This window comes from Platichthys flesus, chromosome 10 (assembly GCF_949316205.1).
Source record: "Platichthys flesus chromosome 10, fPlaFle2.1, whole genome shotgun sequence".
Classification (NCBI taxonomy): domain Eukaryota; kingdom Metazoa; phylum Chordata; class Actinopteri; order Pleuronectiformes; family Pleuronectidae; genus Platichthys; species Platichthys flesus.
Window position 1 is genome coordinate 10,379,120 of NC_084954.1, and position 18,610 is coordinate 10,397,729.

At 43.2% G+C, this 18,610-nt stretch overlaps 1 protein-coding gene across 1 annotated transcript; it reads left to right on the forward strand.

Moving 5' to 3' along the window:
- The first annotated feature begins 9,340 nt into the window (after positions 1-9,340).
- On the forward strand, positions 9,341-11,720 carry htr1b (5-hydroxytryptamine (serotonin) receptor 1B). The gene has a single exon (XM_062397626.1). It carries the CDS (start codon positions 9,543-9,545, stop codon positions 10,677-10,679), a length of 1,137 nt encoding a protein of 378 aa, XP_062253610.1. The 5' UTR covers positions 9,341-9,542; the 3' UTR covers positions 10,680-11,720.
- The last annotated feature ends 6,890 nt before the right edge of the window (positions 11,721-18,610 follow it).

The window sequence follows — 18,610 nt, forward strand, 5'->3', positions numbered from 1 at the left end:
CGTCTGTTGTTTGCGTGATTCTTCCTGAATATAAAAAGCGAACAGTGTGTACATCTAGTTGACTGCTGCAGGTTGTTGTAGTCACTAAAACTGTGAATTTAATCACGTCTTTTCGATTTCACTTTGATGAACTGGTCTTAAAAGAGAGTTACAGCCGCCAGACAGCTTCATCTTATCTCACTAGGATGATGGACAGTGTGTTGCAGTCTCTGGACTTTTTTATATCTTTTAGTGAAGCATTGTTTTGGTTTTTAAACATAAGACAGCACTTTTGATATCTTTGCTTTTCAATTGTAAACGTATTCATCTTGCTCGTGCATAAGATCTCAGTAAACACGACTGTTCCCCAATGGTTTTAAATCAATCATTTAAATCACTGGCTGATTTGTGGGATATAATAAGTTACTGCCTGAGTAGTGAATCGAAACCTGAGGCTGCATTTGTGTTGTCTTCTAGTTAACCTTGAAGGCTGTGAGATGAAAAGGCAGTTAACCACGTCCTGGAGGAGCTTTCAGGCAAACCCTTCAGTTTATCACCATTTTAGTGTACAGAGCCAATCAGAGGGCCAGGGACGGACGTGAACCCAACAGCAACAATCAAAGTGTTTTTATTAAAAGAAAGTGATAAAAAGTGAAGAAAATGCTGGATCTACCGGCTGATCCGGATCCACAACAACATTTAGAGAGTTCTTTCTTGACTTGTATACTGCATCCTGACACCGAGTTTATTGAGAGTTTGCTCAGCCATTTTTGTGTAATCTTGTGCACACACATTCTTATCTAAGTAACTTAAGCTTTCAAACATTCCTCCGGAGTGTTTTCAGAAAGGTTTAAATGTCTGCCAGTTAGCACCGCCCTGGACGACTGACAAAGAAATGTAATCAATGGAAAGTGCAGATCAGAAATCTATTCAATGGCAGATCATTAAACATTAATTGTTTATTGGTATAAACATATTGTGTGCTACCCTGTAATTTTTGCAACAGTATTTTGATGAAAGACTAAAGATTTTTTTCACAACCTGGCAACATTTCAAACATAAACTGGCATATGATCGAATAGTTAATGTCAATCAAAAACTCTACAAATACATTGAAACCCATTTTATATGACCTTTTTTTTATATTTAATGGAAGTTATTAAATCAATATTTGCTTGGGAAACATTTTCAATCACACAAGAAAATCTCCTCTGTCAGTGGAGCATTTTTAAAAAGACATTCAATTACTGGGAATATAAGAATTAAATTGAAAAATTGTTCAAGTTAAATATGCAAGTGTCTATAACATTAGTAAAAAAAAAAGAGTGTATCTCCATTCTTCTGTTTACCTTATGTGTAGAGTGGATATCGGAATAAGTTGCAGAAGTAAAAATTGAACAAAATGTCCCAGATTACCGACATTCACCATATGTGTGAAGGTAAAACGGGACGAATGGAAACAGACGGGATAAATCACCACGTAAGATCACTAATGTCTCCAGTGGGACACTAAAATTAGACAAAAGCATTGGATGAGTGCAGAGTGATAAGGAGAATGTCACCTTCCTAAAGTGAATGCAACAAACAGACAACCTGGAATTTGCATCATGTTTTCTAACTCTCTAACATTTTTAGAACTAAGTCTTGAATCAGATGTTTGACAGCTATGTCCCCTTGTTGAGCCGTTCTTTCTCTGCCTTGGTTTAATGGCACCTGGCTGCAGATCAGCACTACTAATTTACATTTTATTTTTCCTCGTATATCACTTCCGGGCTGTGAGTCAAGAGCTCGTTTGTGTAACTCCAAACATGCTCCATGTCCGAATCCACAGACATCTGGAGTTCACATGTGACATCATATCACTCCGCCAATGGCACACATATTACATGCATGTGAGGTGAGCCACATTAAATAGTTCCAGAACTAAATTAAGAAGCAGAATACTATACGTCCACTGTATATCACCAGTGACCAAACATCCATTTCCTCCATTATGTATTCAAGGGTTCCTTTAAGGGTCCCAGATTCAAACAGGGAACTATTTTTTGCTGTGAGGCGACAGTGCAAACCACTGCACCACAGAATCCTCCCACAGATGGGAATCTCCATAGTTGCCAAGTACAGTTTGTTCTGAGGCACCACGGATTTGTATTTGTATTTATAAGCGCTTTTCTAGTCTTGATGACCACTCAAAGCGCTTTACACTACAGTTTCACTTTCACCCAATCACACACACATTCATACAGTGCATCTATTCCCAGCACTTTGTTATTCTATGGGGGCCATTCAGGGTTCAGCATCTTGCCCAAGGACACTTCGCCATGCGGATTGTTCAGACTGGGGATCGAACCGCCGACCTTCAGCCACATCCGCCGCATGGGAACACCAGCAGCGACGGTTTGAAGTGTGACAGCTCGTGGTCTGCAGTCGAAACTATAACAGTAAAGGTTTCATCTGTTAAATAGAAGGCAGTGTACTTTGTTTAACGGAGGAATAAGTATTCCTCAAACGCACACACAAACACACACACACACACGCACACACACACACACACACACGCACACACACACACAGGGCTCCTCCTGAATCCCTCTGCCCTCCTGCTTCCTCTGGTTCCGTGGCCCTTTGGGGGCTAAAACCACTTTACTTGTTCAGCCCCCTCGCTGTGATAACATGATCTTTATGTTGGGTAAATGTCCGGCTAATGCACCTCTAGATAAAGTGGGTTGACTCGGTGCTTCCTGCTTGATGGAAGTGGCTCCTCATGGACGGTGGGGTGAGATGTGTTTACCCAAGAAATGGTCTGTCGCAGCGGCAGCAGCTGCATTACTACCATTTACATTTCATACATTATGGTTACAGTGCTTCTCCGTCCTTGCTTTTCAGACAAAGTGATGCATCTCATGCTGCTTCCCCCCCCCTCCCAACATCAACCCTGTGACCGTCCAGCTCAGTAACCTCTCCTCTTCACACTCCACCAGCCATCACTCACACCAGAGCTGATGTGTGCTATTAGCGCCTGTCCGCACCGCTGAGGGCCGGGCCTGGTCCTCTCCTCTCGCTATCACCTTGTCTCTCTCAGCACACGAACCAGCGGGCAAACATAACACACACAGGGAGCAGAGCGCCTGTACCTCCAGGGGGCAGCAAATCAGGTCTCATCTCTCACGCTCAAGTAATCAAGTGCTGTTCTTCTTCTCTTCATCTCCAAGCACCATGTCAATTACAGTGTTAGCCGTCTGCACCGCCGGGTAATCCTCCTTTAATCGTTAAAACGGGGCCATCTGCGATACTGCACAGTTGCATGCTGGGAATGTTTAGATAGAATGATATGGATTACGCAATATAACCTCAGTGACTGACACGCTGGTGTCACTGTAGCATCGATGCCGCGGCTGAAACAAATCAATTCGACGTTGCGTTTTTAAGTCCACCTCAAAGTGTGGGACGAGTTCCAGGTCGTAAAAAAAGTGCTGATCAAACTCAAAACTGCCAGCAGTCAGTTTCCCATCTGACCATACAGGCCTTAATGGACTTGGCCGTTTCCACTCAAGCCAACGTGAGCTCGATCGCCGGCGTCGTGTCATCAATGAGCAAACATCATCACCACTTAGCTCATCACATGTTTCACCCCAGGGATTCAAATCCGGCCTATTACCGTACATTCACTGTGCATGTCTCCTCCTCCTCTTCCTCACAGATGAGTCCTGAACTGCTCCTCAAGCGATCAGCCATTCGACCTCAGGTCACCCGGTAAGGTTCTTCCAAAAATGGGGCACAGCCCTCCGAAAAAAGTGGCACAGTCCCCTGCACGATGGCACCAGCTCCTTGACACCATCATCCGATTTAGAAGCCCATATCCCGCCCGATACATTTTTAGCAGGGGACCTTTGAGAGCTGCCTGGCAGAGCAGCAGGCGCCATATGTCGTGTGAGCCGGGCCGGGGCGCACTGCAGCGGGACGGGTTGTCCAACTCAACACGTGTCCTATATTCCGAATCTGTCATTGTGCTTCGACGCAGCTTTCAGCTTTCAAAAAAAAGAAGTTCTGCTCTGCGATTTCACTCACGTAAGAGCAATTAAGTATTTATAGCAGCACGTAGGTCCATCCGATCGTTATCTATTCCTTTATGGGTTACTGGTTACTGATCCCAGTTGAAGGGGTACAGTGACAGTCCCAATCTCAATGTCTTTGCACCGTGGCCCAGTATGTAGCACCTGCAGAAACACAACAAATAAAGACCCCGGCCGAACCAGGGACCTTCTTGCTGTGAGGACAAAGTGTGAGCCCTTGCAACATCACAACACAACATAAACACAAACACAACATCCTAGTCTCTCCCCAGTATTCTTAACACATGTTTGTTTGTCATTATGCTTATGAAGTGAGACAAGTGTGTAATACCACGATGAGCATGATACAGATGCTGCTTGGGAGGCAAACACAGACGACGCTGCTGATTCCAGATCAGTTCATATACATAAGTACATATGTGATCCAGATTCCAAACATGGCTGACCCAGCTGCTTGGCCTGGTCATTCCCGGTTTCACTTCATTAACTTGGGTAAGAGGAGTCTGTTCCCCGCAGTGATGGTTTTAGGTAGACGGGGGGGGGGGTCTCATAACAACGAGGGATCTGCCCTGATTTCTTTTTGCCCTACTTGGTCTCAGTTGCTGCAGCTGTCAGTTATCAAGGAGTGAAGGAGATGAGCACAATAAATAAAAGGCCAACAACAGGCTGTCATCGCTAGTTTACAGCTTGTTACACTGCCACCAACCGGCCCACTAATGCATTATTCAGGTTTAATTCTGTTAAGTTATTGATATTGATTCATTTCCAGACTATTTTTAAAAAAGTCTTGCCAAAATGTAAAAAACTTGGAACGTAACATACTGCGCAGTTCTCAGGCGTCTTGTTCTGCAGATATCCAGGCGACTACTGTCAATACCAACATGTCTCGTCTCATTCCCGGGAAAAACCAGATCCATTTACCAAACGAGCTCATGACGATAAACACTTTGTAACAATGATGTGCCAGAATATAGACATTGATTTTTCTTCTGCTCGGCTGTAAGATGAAAATGCAACTACAAAGTTGTGTGTGTGTGAGTTTGTGTGTGTGTGTTCGTTTGTGTGTGTGCTTGTGTGTGTGCGTTTAAAACCAATAACATTATTGATACTCATTCAGTATTTTCAAGTATTTTTCTGGGAATATTAAGAAAAATCGAATTATTCTCCGAAACACATTCGATATGTTTTATGTCACATTTCCGACATAGATAAATTGTTTTTAAAATCTTCATGGTATCATGGATTGACATACCAGCCTGCTGCATTCCTTATAACTATTGCATTCAGGGCCAGTGAGCGACTGGTTGTAGTTCATCTGCAGAGCTGCAGCGATGATAACAGAAGCAGAGTCTCTGATACGCTGCTGATGATGATGATGAACTGGGTCACTCACATAGAAAACTCTGAAAGAAATGAAAACTTCACTTTCAGACTCAAGTTATATTGTTTACCTGCGTTTTCTTCCAATTTAGTGTTACATGAACAACTTTTTCCCTGCTTCCCCCCTACAGTCTGAGTTTGCAGCTACGACCCATTGCACCTTATAAAACCAGGGTTTAGAGCAGAACCGGTGCAGCACCTTGGCCTGTTGTCGTGTGTTGCTGCAGGTTTTGTGACTGAGATAAAAAGCGGGTGTGAAAAAAGAGAAGAGCATGTTTTTGTTTGCAAACAGTGGTAATGGTGTCAGTGTTGTGTCCAGAGCCGTGTGCATTAGCCGTGCCAGACAGTCACAGTCAGTCAAGGGCTACGACCATGAACCCAGTGGAGGGTCGGACGATCCTCTCTGCTGAGCCTGGGTACAGATGGACGAGGCTGCTTGTCACAGGCTGCAGGGGGAATTTAAGGGCATACCAACACTGATGGGGGAGGACATAGGGTGACTTTACCAGCATGTGTACATACGAACAGACGTGGGGGGTCCGGTGGGTGAAAAGCATTCTGTATAATCAGCACTGTGCTTGTAAACCCCTCTCTGTGACAGATGTGGTCTCCCCAGAAAGATTTTATTTCCAGCAAACACAATTACCTGGGATGTGATGTTTGAATCAATAAAAGAGATTTCACAGTGCTCTGTAATGTCCATCTCCCTGGAGAAAGGACATTAAGATGTGAAATGCATTTTTAAACCATAAATCTCTATTGTAATTTGTTAATGCAATTTTAAGTGGGTACAAATTGAAGATTTTATGGAGGAACCAGAATAACTGCCCCGTGGTTGTTTTTCCTCCACCAACCTGCGCAGTTTAAGTCCCTGCAGCTAATGCGGACATATTGACAATCACATGATGTCATAGTGACATTTGACCTTTGACCTTTGAATTCTAATCATCTCAACATTTTGCTGAATAAGCATCTGTATTCAGTGATAAAACGATTTGACCCTGCTTCCCAGAGGTGGCGCTCCCATCATCTCCCCTCTGTGGAAACACTGCGACCTGCACACGTCTTTCAGAGACTGTGGATTACTTGTTAAACCTCCGGTGAGATCAGATGCATGCATCGTTAATTTGCACCTCTGTGAGATACCTTCATGCTGCATCAAACTCTTAATGCCACTGAAGTGTTTCACACTATGAGCAACGATTGTTTTATGAGCTTGTCTGAAGTTTCTTATTTATTACAAAAGTTAGTTTCACTTCTGAGATAAACTGACATAGAGGAGGGTCAAATATGAGTTTAAGGTTACAGTTTAAAAGGCAGCATTTAAAAGTGTCAGTGTGTCAATAACAAGCTGCCCACGGTCCTGACTATGTTCAGCTCTGTTCTGCTGACAAGGCAGAAACAGGTCAGAATGATAAAACATCATCTTAGTGATGTGAATCAATAAATATCTTAAGTGCATGTAAAATGAATGTGTTGACTCCTGCATAAACATTACAACCTTCGGATAAGATTTTACACCTGAGATGACAGGACCCATAGAAATAATATGTTTTCAAGAATTTCTAAAACTGCAAATTCCATCTCTTAGCAAAACCACAGGAGCAGCACAGCTTTAGGCTTCATCCACATGTTTTAGTTTGAAAACGACATTTTCAAACTAAAACAATCTCTGTCTACAAGAGCGTTTTGGCTTTGTTTCAGTTGTAATCCCTGTCCTTACCAACACAGATCAAAAAGTACACGCACAAGGAATACGAGGTGCTTTTAGCATAGACAACACGGTCAGTAAGACTTATTGCGTTTCTGGTAGAGACAGATGTTTTTCTTCTTGTGTTTTGATCAGGTCGTCAAGTGAGAAGAGGGTCAGCGTTTCAAAACATCTCCGAATCTATACAAGCTATAAAACCACAGGGCAGTATGGACGTCAGGTGGATCAGGAGCAGAGGTCATGCGATTTTAAACAAAGTGCAGTAGCGTGGATTCAGCTTTATACTAAATGTGAATCTGAACAATACAATATAAGTCACCTGATTAAAATTAAAAAATTTCTGAGGAGTAAAGTAATAAAAAAGAGGAGATATGATCTCTACAGCAGCTTTAGATGAAAAAAGAATAATGTGTAACTGCAGATTAATTTTTTTTTGCCCATATGTTTTTGTGTGTGTGTGTGTGTGTGTGTGTGCGTGTGTGTGTGTTGGAGGATTCACCGACCGATATCATAATTTACAGCGCTACAAACTCAGAATATTCACCAGGCTCTTGGGCAGCTGATTGGTCGACTGCCGGCTCGGTGAGTGACCTTGAGAACGTGACACTAAACGATGCACTGAACGAGGACGAGGGGTTCACAGGTTCATGTGTAACTGTCACTGACCCCACGTCGATATCAGTTTTCACACATCAGAAGTGATGACAGTCCCTCGACCTGATACCTTCCATCACTGAAACATCAAAAGAGGCATCATTATTGCGTTACATGATGTCTATGGTGTAAGACGTCCTTTGTGGAGTAATAAAAATGCTAATACAAATTATTTAGATAAGTTATAAACCAATAAGGAATTATATTAATGTTGCTGGTGTTCTTGTTCCTCTGTCATCACAGTTGGTTTGTCTTTAATTGATCTATGCATGCAGATGATTATAAAAAAAAATGGTTTGACCTCTAACCCCCTAAAAAAAAAACTTCTGGGGACCAGTTACCAAAAGCTTAATCATTTTAAAAAGTGCTTGGTTGGGACTCAGAGACTTATCACCAATCGAAACACTTTAGATATCAACAGGTGGCATTGTTTTTTAAAGATTCAAGCGTTTCATTATAAATTTGTTAACTTGACTTATCCCTAACTTTTTATTTTATTCAATAAAATGTTAGGAATTTCAAAATTGATAGCGTCCAACCAGTTAACCCAAATAATCACTTGGGTGTGATAACTGTACGTTCAAGATTTTACATTATTTATATTGTATGTCTTTCCTTTGCTCAGTTTATAAAAACCTCAGCCAATGAGGTTTTGTTTTCACCCCATCTGTTTATTTTCTTAGATGCATTACACAAAAAACACGGAACCGATTTACACCAAAATCGATATATGGATGAGCCCTGGGTCAGCATGAGACCATTACATGTTAATGTGACCCCAGAAGTGTTTTTTCCCCACTTTCTTCATCATTTGAAAACATGCTACATTTTAGTATTTTGTCAATCTTGATTTAAAAATATCAGGCGTAACTTTTTTATGTTTTTTACTATAAGAACTATAGACAATCATGTGGCCCTTGGTGCAGGTATGTGCTCGACTGAGAGCCGTTCCAGTTGCAAATGACTGAAACACTTTAAATATGACGTTATTAAAACTGACAGTAATAGACTTAATGTCATCTAATAAGACTTAGACTGGGACCAAGGGTTCTTCTCCCTGAAGGTCCCTGAAGGACATGTTAGGCGTCAGTCATATGTGACAACCCACTCACCCTATATAAATGGTGACTTATAAAAGGCGGTGAGACCAGTGTGGTAATAGAAGGCAGTTTATTTGAACCCATAGATGAGTTAACATGTGACAAGTGAGACACACTGGGCACTATGACCCAGCAGATAGACAGAGAGAGAGAGAGAGAGAGGAAAAACAAGGCTGTGATAAGTGGTGCTTGTTTGATGTCAGACTGTGTATAAAACCAAGACTTTGGGCTGGTTCTCCATTCAGCCACAGGGGAGACTGGGAGACGCTGCTCTGCACAACTTGTGCCCCACATGCGGATTTATATGACTTCTTCCCAGATGTTGGCACATCAGGACGCAGCGCTCGTCTTTTACGCACCAGCCTCGCTCAGCTACTGTGAAGTTTTCTTTTATGGCTACAAAACAGAAAAGTTTGAGTTCCTGTTGGGAATGGATATTTGCTTCCACATGTCTGCAGGTTCATATTAAAACCTGATGTAGCCCATCAGAAGGAAATGAGGATGACATGATTCCATTTTCATGCTCCGGACTCGTTGTGGTGATTAATGGGACCGAGTGGTACGGATGAGGCGACGCTGACCAGGAGGAGAAAGGGCGTTGGAAATGTCAGACATCTCAACTATGACAAGAAGTGAGTAAAAGTCATGGAGCTATCCGCTTACATCGTGACGACGGAGCCGGTGAACGCCACTAACGACAGTTTCATCACGGCTTCCTCCGCCACCGAGGATGAGAGCGCAGAGAGTCTCGCCTTCCAGATCAGCCTGGCGGTGCTTCTGTCCGTCATCACACTGGCCACCACTTTATCCAACGCGTTCGTCATCGCCACGATCTCGCAGTCGAAGAAGCTGCAAACTCCTGCCAACTTCCTCATCGCGTCCCTGGCCCTCACCGACCTGCTCGTGTCCATCCTGGTGATGCCCATCTGCGTCCTGTACACCGTCATCCACACCTGGACGCTGGGGCAGGTCGTGTGCGACATCTGGCTCTCCTCGGACATAACGTGCTGCACCGCCTCCATCCTCCACCTGTGCGTAATCGCCCTGGATAGGTACTGGGCCATCACGGACGCGGTGGAGTACTGCAAAAAGCGCACGCCGGGACGCGCGGCCGGGATGGTGGCCACGGCCTGGGTCATCGCCATCTCCATCTCCCTGCCGCCGCTCTTCTGGAGGCAGGTGAAGGCGGAGGAGCTGACGAGCTGCGGCGTCAACACGGATCATATTTTCTACACCATCTACTCCACCTTCGGGGCTTTTTACATCCCCACCTTGCTGCTCATTGTCCTCTACGGGCGGATTTACGTGGAGGCTCGGAAGCGCATCCTCAAGCAGTCCCCCAAGAAGGCGGGGAAGAGACTGACCTCCGCGCACCTGGTCACCAACTCCCCCGGCTCCGTGACTTCCACGACCTCGCTGCAGTACGGGAGACACGACGGCCCCCCCCACGACAGCGCTTCCTCGGCCGGGGACAACCAGGTGAAGGTGACGGTGTCGGACGCGCTGCTGGAGAAGAAGCGGATCTCCGCGGCCAGAGAGAGAAAAGCCACAAAAACTTTGGGGATCATCCTCGGCGCGTACATCGTCTGCTGGCTGCCCTTCTTCATCTACACGCTGGTGGTGGCCACATGCGACACGTGTCTGATCCCCGAGCTATTTGACTTTTTCACCTGGCTGGGATACCTGAACTCCCTCATCAACCCCATCATATACACCATGTCCAACGAGGACTTCAAGAAAGCTTTCCATAAACTTGTGCGCTTCAGGTGCTGCAGGTGGTGAAAAACTGTTTCCAGTAAAAGCAGCTGATGCATTTATTTTTGGATATAAAGCTATAAAAAAAAATGGAGCAGTAAGAAAACAATATTTTTGAGACTCTTATAATAAAAAAAGAAGAAGCTGTGCATGCAATGGAACAACAACCAATTTCCAGGCATCTGTTTGGAGATTTGAAATGTCAGGTTCATAAAACAGAAACAGAAAATGTGGAGTGAAATCATTTCACACAACGTCCTTGTATTTATTCTTGCAAGAACGAAAACATGAAGAAATAGTCTCTCCAGCTGATGGGCCACCCTGAGTGGAAATCAATATAAAGCACAAAACAGACCTGGAAGGCTTGGACACCTTTTGGAGAGTTGTGGGTTGGAGATAGTAGAATAATAAACGCTGGAATAAAAGCTGCTTTTAATTGGCGTCCGCTCTGTATTTGAAAGTTGCTGCAGTGCATGTTATTCCCACGCCACGGCCGAGTGTGAGCGAGCAGCAGAGACCATCAACCCTCGTTTTTATAAGTCAGACGACTCTAATGAAAATATGGCTGAAGGACACAGAATCCAATTTCCATTGTGCACAAATGTGGTAGATTAATATTTTCTAAAACTCAGCTGCGGTGAGTTTTCCATCCCTGTGTGTTCTTCTGTGACATGATAACGTGCAGTAGGCGTACAGTGAGGCCCTGTTGCTGTTGCCCTGTGGTTATCTTATTTATTTAGAGAGGGACATTCATGCAGCTGAAAAAATAGCCTGAAGTCGGCTTGTTGTACCAGGCGCTAAGAAAATAATTCACACAATACCATATGTCAAACAACGAAACTGTATTTACCCTGCAGAGCTGAACACCGATGATAAGTTCAATTTTACTGAGCAAACATCACCTTGTGTGTGTGTGTGTGTGTGTGTGTGTGTGTGTGTGTGTGGGGCTCTGTTTGCTCTGACATCAAATGTGTATCTACAGTAAGTTCTGTTCACATGTGGTTGGCCCCCTCATGGCGACAGAGACTCATTTGCTGCTTTGACTGACGGGCTCTGGCCTTCAGAGCCACTGAGGTGACGCTGATTGTTCATCAGCATCATGTGAAATAAAAGTAAACGTTGTGTTAGGGATTCATCTGTTCACATCCAGAGATGCTGTGCAATAATAAAAGGCTTTCGAGAATCTTTTTTCCGGCACCTTTGATTAGAGTTTTATTCTCAAGTTAAGGTGCGGTTGGTCCATGATTCCGGGTCAGCAGTGAGTTGTTCCTTCCCTTTTGAACGCAGCACGAATAATCCCAAGGATGATTTGCACTGGGCCCTACCTTGAAATCTAATAAGAGATTAGAGTAATGGCCCCCAGAAGATCAAGATGATGTGAAAATGAAATCCGACCATCTCTCGAGGCTCTGGCAGACGTGGTGCAGCATTAAACAACACAGATCAGATTCAGAGGACTGGGCTTGGTATGGAAGATCAGTATGCCACGTTGTTGAATAAAAAGAAAAATCTCATGCGAGTCATCATAGTGAGAAACCTTCTCAAAATGGTAATGACGTAGTATCTCAAACTAGTGACATAGTCTCATAAAGTAGTGACGTAGTATCTTAAAGTAGTGACATAGTATCTTAAAGTAGTGACGTAGTATCTCACAGTAGTCATGTAGTATCTCAAAGTAGTGTCGTAGTATCTCAAAATAATGACATAAATATCTCAAAGTACTGATGTAATATCTCAAAATATTGATGTACTAACTAAAAATAATGATTTACTAACTCAAACGACTTAGCATCTCAAAATTGTAACAATAACTTTTTATCTCAAAATTATGACTTACTGTCTTATAATGTTTAAACTTACTATCCCATAATTTCTAGACTGTCTATCTCATAATTGATTGGCTCTTTCATAATCTCATAATTTCCTCATAGCGTTCTTAGTTTTGTTTTTCCTTCCCTGGCAGACATGGCCTTCCATACTTTTCACATCAGCTCCTCCTGACTGTATTTTCTGAGGAGACAGGATGAGGACGGGTGGAGACCGAGTCCCATTGAGGTTCGATCTCTCTTCTCCACCATCCTCTCTGCTGCCTCCCTGCAGGCGGAGGAGGACTTGAGCTGAGTGGTCAGCGGCCATCTAAGCTCAGTACGTCAGCAGTGCGAGCGGCATGGGCTGACGCTTTGTGGCGTGTGTACTTCACAGCACAATATTGTCCATGCACATGCAAATGCGCACACCCTTTGGCTCTCCATTTATGCATTTTCATACGGCTCATCATGCATGAAAGATGAGTGCACCTGAGCAGGCAGATGTTCCAAGCACAACGCTTTCCAAGCATTTATAGAAAGATGACCTAACATGACAGCATGTGCACCTTACGATATATATTATTTACATAAAAAGACCTTACTACAAAAAAAAGTTGACATCTTGACATTAGTGTGGTCTCTACCAGATGAAATCGTCCCTACAGAGTAAGGGACATAAAGAAAAGTCTATGGGATGTACGCCTTGAAGTTAAGTATATCAAGTTTAGTGTTTAGCCAAAAGAAACATTCAGCTTTTAAAAAGTATTTTTCTAAAGACTCATTTAGAGACAAATGTATATTTACCACTTAAAAGGAAAAATCATTAAACGATGTAAATATAGAAAAATCTTTAAGCTATAATGGCTCTCACAGGGAACCCCTCCACCGAGGCCCAACGGTCCCATCAAGCTGCACCAAATTACACACGCTCAGATGAGTTCCCTAAATATGCCTGATTTTATTTCTTCAAGATCCAGTAATTACTCCCTGGGAAAAGTGAAAATGTTTGAAAAAACTGTTGCATTTCACAGGCTCCTGCATACGCAAACAAATCATCCGTCCTTTCATTCCATAGCCGAGCTGACGACATGCCAACATCAGTCACGCCCATCTACAGACCAATCAGTGTCGAGTACAGAAGCAGCCCACGTAGGTGATGATGACAAGTCATATCAAAGTCTTTACTGTGCTCACTTAACTCCAATGTAAAACCACAACGATCCAGATCAAAGGTAAACATGTAACAAAGACCAAAAACCTTACAAAGGGTACAAAGTTTGAGGTGTGAAAAGCCCCCCTGTCATAATTTATCATAATTTGCATTATGTTTTTTTCATGCATGCAGTTGTGATGCCCAACAACTTAACAGACTTTGATGTGTATAATGAAATCCCCTTTAAAAAAGTGTGCGTCTGACTATTTTGTCCACATCATTAAACCCTGTGTAGCACGGGGGCTCGTGCTGTACATAAGTCAGAGTCCGTGTGAACACAGGGAGCGGAGGAAGTGGAGCAGAGCTGATCTGTAGATATAAAGATGTAGATCTAGATAAATGTTTCATGCAGGAAGACTGTCGATGTTCAACAAACACGTATGTGTTGTTGAATAAGTAAATAAGAACGCCGAGGCTCCAGCTACAGGGAAACGCACATGATCCCGTTGTGGACACAGGATGATTGCAGCGTTCAGGCAAATACAACAATTATACAACCACCTTTATTCCCCTTCTATAAGCAGAGTGTGCTGCCTTGCTGCCCCGCCGCAGGTCCACTCAGCAGTGAAGGACGTAACTGATGTAACAGCTACTGAGGCTGAACACATAGATAATGAACCTATAAAATATCGTCTCACTGAAAGTAGCCCTGGTCAGCTTCTTTATGGTCCTACCCTTACTGGTTAAAGACAGTTTGCGGCATTCTTCGTTTAAAAGGTGGACACACGGGTCAATCTGCTCTTTATAAATTAGCTCATCCTGGCGGAAGCAATTAACTTTGACAAGGAAGGAAAACGAGTCAGCCTTTAATCTACCAGGCGATACGGGTGGGTTAGGAGATTGAGGGTGAATAACAATTAGATATGGGTTTTCACTGATCCAGATTCTGAAGCCAGTGACCACCCCACATGGACCTGGTTGGTATTAAAGAAAATAAGTGATTTATAAGTGAGTTATAAAATCAACCTTATTTTACAAACTACATCTGCTTTAAGAGTGTGACTGGATGTTTGTCTTTGTGCGTCAGCCCTGTGATGGACTGGCGACCTGTTCCGGCTGTGCCCCTCCTCTCGCCCTATGTCAGCAGTGATTGGCTCAACCCCCTGTGCGACCCCTCAGAGGTTAAGTGTTATAGATAATGAATGGATGGATGTGTGCTTTTCGACTGATGAGCACTAATTTGGGGTATAGCTCCTTCAGGCGCAGCTCAGCATTGTTAACCCCATGACAGCCACAGCTGGTGATGGCAGTCAGTCGAGCACATACCTCTTATCAAACAAGCCATCAGCTCAGGCCACGTTACGTTTACTCAACTATTACATTACATGTCATTTGGCTTTTGTCCAAAGCGGCTTACAATTAATACACTCAACATTTAGGAGGGGCCATTTAGGGGCTCAGTATCGTGCCAAGGACACTTCGGCATGCAGATGGGGAAGAGTGGGGATTGAAACGGCAACCTTCTTGTTGGAGAACGACCACTCTACCCCATAGGCCACACCGCCATCTGTGGTAAGATTTCCGGTTCCAATTGGTGCCGTACAGCAGCTGTAAAAAGACGAAAGCATGAAATTACATTTAATTTGGATTGCACACATGCTCATCAATATCAGTCCCCTAAACCACAATCAAGATCCATTAATTATTCTCTGACAAATGTTGAAAAATGGCCGTGTCTAGTTAAAAAAAAACACTTAGGTCCTCACAAAAATCCTGTGTGGTGGTAAAATGTATTTTGCAGAACTGAACATTTTCTTTCTACCCTCGACAACATCTGCTGTTGTGGGGGGATAAAATCGGACACTGGAGTCACACACCTCCGCTCTATGTATGCATGTGTGTGTGTGTGTGATGAATTGCAGTCATCAGTCACGCATGCTCGCTTCGTGCGCCGCAGCAGATCCACTGCCATAAGCACTTTCTCCGCCTTTCAACAAAGTGGGTTAGTTTAAAGGCCCCTAGCACTTTGCATTAGCTTCACCTCCAGCTCAGCTAAACTGCCCGTCTGATAACACAGCAGCCTCCTCTGCTCGCTCCTAAACTGGGCTTCCTCGGAAATTAGAAGACACGCTGGGTTTGACCACTGAGTACAAAAAACAATCTGTTGATCCGATCTGGCTGCGTTTATGGAACCATCAGCGCTGGAGCACGGCGAATCCATCACACTTAACATCCACTCTGGAGTAACAGGCAAAACAGCCTCACATCAGGCAGTGATGTAGCGGTTGGCTGAAGAGGTGTGCGTCCTGCTGAGGTTATGATCCATCCATCCATGCTGCGTACGCATCTCTGATAATAGGCTCTCAATTAACCACAGGGAGAGAGATGGGTGTCCCTTCTTCAACTGCACATTGGGCTTGTAAAAAACCTCAGAGCTCGTTTTAAGTCGTCCTCTGAGGCCTGAGACTAACTGCGTGAATTGAAACAAAGGTAAAAAGAATCAGATTAACTGAGTTTCTCACAGTGTTTCATAAAAAACTGGGATTTCTGGAGATGCACAGTTTTTTTGTTAGTTTAAGTGTGATTTATTTAAGTGTGCAGTCTTTTTTTTACATGTTAAAGAATCACATGCTCTTTCTTTGTCTGCATTTTCTCTTTTACATTTGTATTGCATGTATCCATAGAAACAGAGAGCCAAATATAAAGGATGGTGAAAAAAGGCCATTACTGTATATGCACCATATGTCAGAGTTAGAGGGAAAAGGTTGAGGGCAGCTGTATCAAGTCATTTGAAATAAGTTAACTGGCCAATGGCAGCAGGGATAAAACAGGATTAAAGGAGGTAACACCGATGACGGTGGTGTTGACAATAGAAACAATATTCAAATATGTATATATAAATATTGCAAAACGCTCCTATCTGAGTCTGATCGGTCGTTAACACAAAAATAATCATGCTGAGTTTAGGTTCCTGCTAAAGCTGCACAGGGAGCGACACTGAAACAAATTAACTGGCTGCTGCTGTTATAATACAGCAGATTGAAAAATACTTAATTCCTGTGTTTGGGACAAATAAAATCCTTGAAGCAACAATGTTTCTCTGCATTTGATCTAATGTGAGCGACTTCCTCAGCACGTCAGCTGTTTACCGAGCTTTATTCCCTAAACCCTGCTGCGTCCTGCGACGTTGAATGTTTCCATCGCTCACTGGGACTTTGTTGCCGCTGCAACTGGGAATATGGCACGAGAGGTAATTTTATTTCTATGTGCTTCTCTCTCCTCCCCTTCCTCTACAAAGATACCTCAAATATATTCGGATTTAGCGACACATTTGTTTGGTATGAAAGAAAACATTTCACATTCAGGCGACAGGATTTTACATGCAGCTGTATACATCTATTTCTTTCTTATATCTACCTGATATATTACTTTAATCAGAATAAGATATAGTTCCATATTAAAACATTATAAGGAATAATAGGAAATAAAAAACAAAACCTGTTTCTGTTTGATGGAAAGCCTTCTGAGAATACAGATGAGGGTTCCTCCCTCACCTCGGGGATCATTTACATATTGTTTATTAACCTTTTGATATTAAGCATGAGACGGTGCATTGGGACGGAAACTTGACTTGCATGTTTGTAATTTCCCATTTTCACAAGCAATAACACCACAAAATGTCACTGAAGCCATTAGCATGAAATTTTCCTGACACAACCTAATTCAGCCCTTTTTTTCCCCTTCCCTCTCCCTCGTCTACAAACCCCCGAGGTTCTTGTCAATCCGATAAACAACTTTCTTCTCTCTCCACCGCCCGCCTCCTGTCTCGCTTTGAATCCGGCTTCCTGCTCACGCCAGACAAATTGACACCGGATTGATATTTAAATTCTGTAATAAGACTCATTTACCTTTTAAAAAAAGAGAGCTTAAACAACCTCAAGCATCCAACATCAAATCATGTGCTGGTTTCCCTCATATGACGGCTTTGGACTCCTGCTCATGTCCATACGAATGGTTTTGAAACCACTCAATCATCAGTTTATCAGATTATGAAATCTGCCACAGCTGATTGGTTCCGTTGATGCCATTTAATGAATCTATATTTACATGTTTTTCGAAACCTTTTTAATAATATGACCCTGGAATCATTTTGTTAATATCACATTGGAGTTGACTGATGTTTCACCACTTTATTAAAAGTCACTTCTGAATACTACAGTATAAAATAACCATGTTGCGAAGCCTGTGTGTTAAACTCAATATTATGTTAATAAAGCAGCAGGATTATGAAATCATGATTCTGACACTTTCCTGACCGTTCAACTGGTTTCCTCCAGCAACGGCGCAAAGCCTGAAGTGACACTTGGGAAATCATTAAATGAATGTGAATGATTTCTGCCATTGTGAGATCATATGGAAAACACCGCATCCATTGAGGTGCAGCCGCATGGACCCACGGCCTCATTAAATCGAGCAGCGGTGACTGTGGCCGGACCAGAGACTACCCAACCCCCTCCACACATGAGCAAACACAATTACACACACCTCAGCCGAAGAGGTTATGTTTTCATCATGGATTTCCACGCATCTTGGTGGAAGGAACACGGGCCGAGAGAGAAAGCTATTAAATGTTGGTGTGGATCTGGACAAAGAGATGGATCCAAGATTTTTTCATCACTCTCTGTCTTTTCCTTTTGAGAGGTGGGTGTTTGGGGGCATTTTCCAGGGAATCATTCATGGATATTGATAAAAAAGATAATCAGGCACGTGTAGGGGACAAATGTCTATGTGTGCAGCTTGATTGAATTTAAATGGGATTGTTTGGCCTATGGTCTTTCTTACTGAAGCTGAAAGTAGAGAGCTGCAGGGTCCACAGAACCCTGAAGCTGCACCACGGCTGCAGCACAAAGAGCTGTCACCTGTTTATTCAAAAGTTCAGTGAAGCTCAGTATGAGAAAATCACAAAGTCACATGGAGTCTGAAGTGAATATATTTGT